Source organism: Mya arenaria, chromosome 9 (assembly GCF_026914265.1).
Source record: "Mya arenaria isolate MELC-2E11 chromosome 9, ASM2691426v1".
Classification (NCBI taxonomy): Eukaryota; Metazoa; Mollusca; class Bivalvia; order Myida; family Myidae; genus Mya; species Mya arenaria.
Genome location: NC_069130.1, coordinates 25,823,142 through 25,832,618, shown reverse-complemented (window position 1 = coordinate 25,832,618; position 9,477 = coordinate 25,823,142). Strand labels below are relative to the sequence as shown.

At 32.7% G+C, this 9,477-nt stretch overlaps 1 protein-coding gene across 1 annotated transcript; it reads left to right on the top strand.

The window, feature by feature from the left end:
* The first annotated feature begins 466 nt into the window (after positions 1–466).
* On the top strand, positions 467–9,193 carry LOC128203532 (G-protein coupled receptor dmsr-1-like). The gene is made up of 2 exons (XM_052904978.1): positions 467–602; positions 7,611–9,193. Exon 2 carries the CDS (start codon positions 7,660–7,662, stop codon positions 8,746–8,748), a length of 1,089 nt encoding a protein of 362 aa, XP_052760938.1. The 5' UTR covers positions 467–602; positions 7,611–7,659; the 3' UTR covers positions 8,749–9,193.
* Positions 9,194–9,477: the final 284 nt, after the last annotated feature.

Here is a 9,477-nt window from a genome sequence, read left to right as displayed (position 1 = left end):
TTAAAACAAACGTTTATGATACACACTTTCGAAGTGATGTTTCTATAGGAAACAATGTGATTGCATTACTTTCGCAAGGAGTAAATCTCTTTTGCTGAGGTAAAAATACTAGTGAAATAAACTATATCTGTCATAAGTTAACCTTCAGCACAGTTAATCCAACACGTAAACAAGTAAAACGTATAGCCAAAATAAGATGACACTCAGTAATATATAACCATACAATACAGAAAATTATACAGATTGTTAAACAATCTCAAATGAATCCATGTTGAATGCATACATATTGAGAAAAAAATGTTCAGCAATAACAATAATGTGATATTGCATCTCCCATTACTCACTACTGTTTGCAATACAACAGCAGTTTCCCTGGAGGCTACATGTTCTGCTGTAAGAAAGGTTTTTTTCTATTGGAAAATGTGCCACTTGGTTTCCATTTGCTGGAGTATAGGCACAACAGATAGTGCTCTTCGATATTGGAAAATGTTCAGCGTGTCTTCTGTTGTGGTGGATTATATTACAGGCGTATCGAATAAACCTTTTCTTTGTCAACGTGTTCTTGGAACTATGGCTATCAAGTATCAAGGATACGCTATCAGGTGGATAATAATTGTTTGTTTTATTTCTTTATTAAACGGATAATAAGTTGCTTTTGTAATTTATAAAAAAAAAATCAACATTTCTTTTAAAGTACATGTTTAAGATGTTTAACGTTATATTTAACGTTTGTAATTCGTGCGGATACCTCTTATTACGTAGGATAACCTATTAAAATGTTTGAACTACGTATTTAGGAATATCGTTTTGTTTTATAAGTACTCTTGCTTGGAGGAATACATAAAGTGAGCACATGTATGTATTATTAAAGAATGTAAAGTTTAACCATTTTTAATCATTAATTCATATTTAATTTCGAATAATTTTCAATTATGTTTAGCGTTAATGTACAAGAAATTTATATTTTAAAACAAATTTCATCAAAATTAATCAGGAAAACACATTTACTTCATTGAGGAGAAATTTTGATGTATCATACAGGATTGCTTTAACAAATTAAATTATTTTTGTTCCAGGCGGGTTCTTTTAGCTTCATTGTATCATTTTCGTCAATTAGCTGGAGGGTTAATTCAAATTAGCAATGTTCTAATCAAAATAAATTTAATTAAAGATGTTATAGGTTGAAAAAACTAACACTTTTTGAACACGTAGTTTCAAATGACGTTCAAAATACAAAATTAAAATTAAAAACTCCAAATATTTGGCCGTGTTGGAAATCCTATCTTCAAACGAACAAAGATAACAAAAATGTTTGTTTCCGCTAACACCTCAAACAAATAGGGTAGGCAGGTAGGCATAACTTTTTTTTTGAGAACCAGCATTCTTTTCCAATTCCTATATCAGGGTATATAAATGTTATAGAAAGTTTTAAATATAAAATGTTCAAATGTTAACATTCGTTTAGCCATCAACACAATTTATTCGTCACAATATTATATTTTGTATCGTTTATTTCTCTTTCCACCAATTAGCAATGCAATCAAAGTGAACACAGGGCATACTTTGTACGGTTAAAAATATAAAGTGGCCTTAGAGAGCCGATATGAACAAATGTCCGAAATATAAATTTGTCTGAATATATGCACACATGAGTTTCTTCCGTTTGACTAAGATACAATGTAAAACGGTGAAAAAATACGACTAAAACTACATTCAGAATATCCATAGTTGTATCCGAGCATCCAGAACATCTCATCAGCTAAGATGAAAAGAACGAAAACAAATTAAACTATAAAATGTAAACATAACCCCTTACACCATTTATATCATAGTCTTCATAAAATACAATGAGCAAACTATAAAAATATATTTCAAGGTTGAGCATTGATTATGGCTAGATATATCTTTGACAAACCTACTCGATGTCTTCTCATATTGACAGATTATCACAACTTCAAAGGCATTGGCAGCTTTGTTTGTAACATTGTTAAGAAAATCAGATGCTTCCTCCAGTTCTTTTTTGCAGAGACATATGAAAGTTAGAAATTTTATATTGACCTGTAATCGACGCGAAAAGAGTGTCGGATGAAAAACAACGGTCGGTCGGATAAGTAGAAACAAAGAACTTTTGTACGCCTTATGAACATTTTTTCCAGCGAAATAATATTTTTTTTTTACTTTATTTTGTTATACAGAGGTGGAGAAAAAGCATCATCCTAACTCTCGCAAACCTCGGTTAAGCTTGTTCCAAAAACAAAACCAACGCTCGAGTTCGGATGAATCTTTCTCCCACCCCATACTCATCACGAACAGAAGAGTTCCAGCAAAACAATCGTTTTAAAAAACATACCAGCAAGGCTGATTTGTAACCACTCGATTGGTTTTGAACTCAATGTACACCAACGTAATATCATCGATGTGTTATAAATTATTATGTGTATAATTTCCTATTTGAATATTTCGAACTGGTTTTGAAATATGGCCAAGGATTAACTTTTTGCATTTACTATTGGGTAAGGCTTTTATGATTGTATATTAAAAAAAGTGTGAGGAATTCCAATAAAAGTGGCAGGGAGAAAACAAAAACTGAAGATTGTAACTCGTTAAGCTAAATATTAGCAATAATTCTTGATTAATGTCCCCCTATGTTTTGTTAAACACCCAACAAGTGGAACTGCCTATTTTTTTTTTTGGCGTAGCGGAGTAGCTAAATGTGATAAATAATAATAACAATGTGTTGTCTTTACAAACGGTAGAATTTATGTCGTTATATTGGTGTACATTATCCTTTTTAGAGTACTAAACCACCAGAATCAAATGAATATATATGCAAAACGCTACAGAAACATGCTCAGTAGCAAAAAGTTTAAAGATAAACCCGGTTTAGTGGCAATGGGCAACGCCAAAGACATAGAACACAAATTCACAAACAAGAAACATAAAACAGCACACAACTCTACAAACAGCACAGTGCATAAGCACTATATATATATATATATATAAATAATTGGTATGTTTAGCAAGAATTGTTAGGTACCGCCTTGGAACGGTCAGTAAAATGTAAATTTACTGGGGGTTTAAACCAGTTTATGTGCACAAACCTCACTCTTATCCCAACAATTCTTAATACAGATAAAACGCAAAAGATTAATCTTATCAAAGTATGCATTAACTTGAGGAAACTTATCAATAAAACAAATAATAATAAAAAAGAAAAGGTAAACCCCAAGTACTTCAATGATTAGAGATCCCAACTCTATCTGCAGACGGAGGGAAACAATTCAGTGCACCTAATGCAAATACTTTTCAAAGATACGATGCAGTCATCGTTAGAAACCAAAAGCTCGACACACAGTCTGCCTTAAAAGGTTTAAAACTGTGTGAACATAGAGTTTCATAATAAAAAGCATCACTGTTCTAAAACTGGGAACAAATAAAGAAAAACATTATTAAAAATAAAAGCGACTAGTATATGCTATTCTCTCCTTCCAAATGATTTGAAAACGTAAAATATTTGAAGAAATTTATGTCACAGCCAAAACACTGTTACTTGAAGTCGAACTATATGTAGCAATCAGTTTGTAAAAACATAAATTTCTAATTGATTTGTTTCAACGAACTTAAAATAAAACAATATTAAACATGTCATCAATTTAACTAAACATAAAAATGGAACACATTTTATCAAGTAATAATACCAATGTAGAATATTGTTTATGCGAAAACATGTAACGAAAAAATACGAAAATCAGTGACATTTTGACCGGCAATACAAAAGGCGACAAACTACAGGAACAAAGCTTTAAAATCGAAAGTGTAAACACAAAATAATTATGTGCGGGTATCTGTTTTATTATAGTATTTTGCCTAGCAACGAGTGACGAATTCTTGATTTAACATAAACCAACCACCATACCTTTGTTTTTTTAATCTTCTAAAGAGAATAATATCTGAATCATTATTTTCAGAGAAATTCATTTTGTAGCTTGACATTGCTTTTAACGTTAACCTAACTCGATTTATCTTTATAAATTTTCGATAAATCAGTTTTTAGTTGTCTGCCCTTATCTTTGATATAATGTTTAGTTGTCAATTTGCATCACAATGTTGAGAAAAAAAAATTCGACAGTAGTTGTGACCGCTAAATACTGATTAAAATTCGGAGACATGCGATCTTTTAAGCAATCTTTATTGTGAACTTAAATGTTATGGGTATTCGGCATAACTTTCAAGAAGTGCTATCATTCAAGTCCTAATTGCAATATAACCTATGTTTGCACGAGTTTACACCTTAACAAAAGTAGGTAAAATAGAAAACCGTCCTTTGTGCATGTTTGTTTCGTAAGTCGGTGTAAATATATTTTTTGCACTAAAACTGATGGGATGTTCTACCCTCCGTTAAAATGTTATCAAGTTACAATGGAAGATAAATAACTCAGCATGCGGTTAAATTGTTGCAGTTTCTAGTTCACATTTGTTGTTTCAACTGAAATTGGACTTTCACTAACCTTCTGTGCATATTTCTGCTTTGTTATATTTTCGTATGATTGGAATGCGTTATCTCCACACAAACAAGCTCAAATGGTAACAAACTAATATTGGATAACCAGACTTTCACAACTCACATACGTATAAAACATAATTATATATGGAATACGACAGCGTGAAAGTTCAGTTGCATTTTATTTATAGCTTAAACATCCGATGAGCGTAATTTGTTACGCATATACAAATGAAAAACTGACTGGAATTCCACTGATCACACACAAACAACCATGAAATAAACAAAACATATTCGAACCACTTATCACGATACTCTCATATGTCATCTCGCATACAAATATTTTACTACAATTGAGTTTTTAATCACACATGGAATTTCCAAATGCTAAAACTTACAGCAAGATATTGGATTTTGTTGTTAGTGCTTTGTTTCTGGAATTTTCTTCATGGCAATCTGTGATCAAATACAGTTAGCTCATATCTGAATAAATCTCGATTGCGTTTGATCGGAGATGATTTGCTTGTCACATTTTAATACAAATCCATGTATAAATCGTCCCCATGTTCGATTGAGGTATTACATAACCGGCATTTTAACGTTTTGTTTGCGTTAAACAACATATAAGAACTCAGGTTATATTTTTTTCTCAAAGGTTTAAGCCATCTGTAAGTGACCCCCCCCCTCCCCCCAAATCGGTGTATAGTACACAACCTCTGTGTATTGATCTTAATCTAATTGCCTGGTTCCTTCATATCAGAGCTCCAATCTGAGTGTCTTGCTGTGCAGTTTTGTAGGTTTTATTATGTTTTTGGACCCTAAATGGCCCTAAATCAATTAACCAATATGCACGAAATTGGCCACTACTGTGACACCAGTGCAATTAGCAGAAGATGCACAGCAGGGGATTATCAAGCCAAACATTCCTTAAACAAGACCTTTAGGCACCACGACCGCATATACTCAACGACTAGGTAAATACGTTTCAGTGATAAGTGACAACAATGAAACAAAATTGGGAAAACTATAATCGGGAATACGCTGATCCTCAATTGTGTATAGTCACAATGATGAGTAAAAGTAATGTTTGCATTTCCATATGGTTATATCTGGTACTTATGTAAGCTACTGTTTCAAAGATGCAATGTCTCGATCGGGACCATTGTATCAATAAAATGGGTTTATTCTGCCGTCTGGTAAATTAGCAGACGCCATGTCATGGTGTGTGAATTTTAGGGCGGTACTATCGGTTGGCGTTTGCAATGACCTGCAGAGTGTTTCAATCTCAGTCGCATTGGAAGGTCATAGAAGGCATGTCTCAATACTCTGAAGAAGAAAAGAAAGAGCAAATTGTATTCAAATATAATTATTGGTACTGCATTAAGATATGTTTGATTTATGTGTTTGATTCAATTTTTGATACAAAACATTTCGCTTTTGAAGAAGATTACATTGTCATTTCATTTAAATGGTGGAGAAAAGAGAAGCATTTCCTTTACATTTTTTTTTAAAGGCCAGGGTTGTTTCACTCACATATACGCTGTCAGTTTATCAATGATAGTAATTCTTCTATAAAAGATGGACAGTTTCTACTTGGAAAACGTTTTATTTCTGCAAGTTTTCTAACTATGTTTAAGTTGATGGTTGCTCTTTTACGCAGACGGAATACGTCTGATAGTTCGAAGGAAATGCAGGTAGAAATAGCAATGAAAATGAGCCATACTCTTGATATATATCAATTAAAGAAGTTTTATGATGATTTAAATAATTGTGGTGCTTTTATATATTGTAAGATTTTATGTGTAAATAGTGTATTTATATATGAGTATTTACCTAAGAATACATTACATAAATATTCCAAAGGGATTAAGCATGAAAGATATTTCATTAGGAACTGCAAGATAATTACATTGGTGTACGGTTGATGTTAAGAAGTCATCGATAAAAAAGGGATATATTTTGGCCACAAGTGCAATATCAATATTTTATTTAGTTTAAACAGTATTTATTTCAAAATAACATTATAATGTATAAATACTATATTCATGATTTAATTATAATAGAGTATTTATGTTTTGTAGCAGACTTGGATGGAAATAAAATATTCTTTAATGAATGGTCCACATTCGAAAAAGATATAGTAACGAGAACTGTTATTTTGGTGTAAGGCAGTCATTTTTTCATTGTAATCAAAATCAAACAACATGAATATCTATTTTAATACAAAATAAGTCCGTTATCAAAATTTCACAAGAATCCATTCCGTTGGTATTATGGACTTATAAAATGGACCAAACAATTATAGACCGCCGTGTTATCAGTAATGCTCAACCCAGAATACATGTAATGTAAATGAGTCTCAAACTTTTTCATATAGAATTGACTTAACATATGCCTAGAGAGAGTTATACTTGACATTTGTGTTCGGTAGGCTCTTACATTTATCGGCACTACCCTTTGCCATGGAAAAATTAACTATGAGAGCATCGACGATTTCAATCAGTGATAAAAACAATAAGTAAAAACTCGCTATTTATAAGTCTTTCGGTCCTTGAAAAATACTTCGAGGTAGCACACATTCGATAAAACCGAAAAACAATAAGTGTATAACTAGATCCTAGATATGAAAACAGTTCTACATAACAAATATCTCGAACAAAAACAGAGTTCCAGATAGCCAGTTATATTAGCTAACTATTTTTTGGTGACTGAACTATTATTTGTTATTGTTAATACAAGGATATTTCCCTTTAAGTCATTGACATATTAAAATGCATATGTTGAGCTGCTTTTAAGAAATAAAGTGAATATACTTCCAGCAAAATATATCGGTCAACAAATTTTTAGTAATTATTCGATTGCAAACCTGCTTCACGTTTCAAAAATGCTTTTTATAAAACGAAACGCAAGCTACCTAAAATAAAACATATTTTAAAAACAAATAGGTTACACTACGGGCGATGCCATTCTAATTAAGTCACAGGAAACTGAGGCGTCTTACTTCCTGATTGCGTCAAATGTACAAAAACACATTGTTCTGCTAGACGTATTACGTTTTCTCTATCAAGTTTTCTTATGATTAAATGAAACTTCTTTTTTTCCATTTCAGGCTAATCTAATGCTCTATTCTGAAGACCGTGTTTGAAGCAGGCGTCGAAATGGCGACAAACGTAACAACAACTAGCAATGAACCGATGGAACCAAGTGCACTAGCCGTTTTTGGAGGCTGGTTTACATCCATACATGGATATTCAAGCCTTACCGTGTGTTTCTTTGGAATACCTACCAATCTCATCAACATAACAGTATTATCGCGGAAGGATATGCGTAACCCAACAAACGCCCTACTTTGTTGGTTGGCAGTGGCAGACTTGTTGACAATGGTTCCTTACGTACCTTTTGTGATTCACTTCTACTGTGCCTTTGACCCTCACGACTATTCTGCGGAAAAGTTTACATTTCCCTGGGCAGTATATATGCTCTTTCTCATCAACTTTGTTGCAACGACTCATACGATATCAAATTGGCTAGGTGTCTCATTGGCCGTGTTCAGATTTGTTCAACTACGCTCTACTACAAAAGGTGCTGTCGCAAAAAGACGACTGTATCGCACAATACTGAAAGTGATTGCAGGAATATATGTATGTTCATGTCTTGTGCTAGTACCAAATTATATGACGAACAGAATCGTGGAATATACTGACGTTGACACAAACAAAACGTCGTACTTTATCGAAGACATAAAATTGGGCACAAACGACACAAAACCGATTGTGCTTGTTAATGTGTTAACATATTCAATATTGACAAAAATTGTTCCATGCATTTTGATGACAGTGTTTAGCGGAAGCCTTTTAATAAGCCTCAACCTCAGTGGCCGCCAAAGACGTCGACGTCTTTCGGTAACGTCACACAACATTCGACGCGAAAATAAACAGGCGAAAACCACACGAATGCTACTAGTTGTGATTATCTTGTTTTTGGTGACAGAATTTCCACATGGTTTGCTTATTCTCATTAGTGCAGTCGTTCCAAACTTTTACCACACCGTCTATTCACCTCTTGGTGATCTGATGGACCTCGTTGCTTTGATTAACAACGCTATAAACTTTCTCCTTTACTGTATCATGAGCACCCAGTTTCGAACAAAGTTCTTGCAAATGTACTTCAATAAACAAGCGTCATCTAAAGACAAAGAAAGAACCCAACTTACAACATCCTTGAAAACAACATTCTCAGCAATTTGACGTAACAAAACCTATTATAGATGATTACTATCAATAAAAGGCGTTTGAAACATCACTCTTTAAAACATGATATAACACTATGAGTAGCATGTTCATTATTAATATAGTCCCATAAACAGAGACTTAATTTCATCGTATAGAGACCCTGCGCTTAAGTGCGTTGTCAACAACTTTACACTATTATTTTATCTGCTGAAACTATACCCACGACTTTCGTAGCTGCCTGGTAATTCATATCGAAATGGCGAATGAAAAACATTTTAAGTTTATACTTTACTATCATGATTAGTTTCGAAATCAAGTTACAAATACTCCCTGAATATTTTGTTCTTAACTCGTGTTGTTGATACTGCATTATCATATTCCATAGATGTTTCATTCCATGTGAGAATGTTATTGTAATTATATTAGACGTGTTAAAGTTGTTTTTGCCATTAAATAATAATGTTATATAATACGATTGTGTTTTTACTAAAATCAAAGGAATTTGTTATATTTCCTTGTAAAAGCAATGGTATCATGGACACACTATTTAAGCGATGTTTATTGCTTACACACTACATTTATCAGTTTACTATAATATAGTATGATGGAAAATGGAAAGTTAATTTAATTGCATAAAGACTACAGACAAAGCTTATCCAACGATTAATAAAACACTTAAAAGTCAGCAAACACAGTTCGCAATCAGAAAACGTTGTCTTTTCTATGTATTGTTCACATAGATTA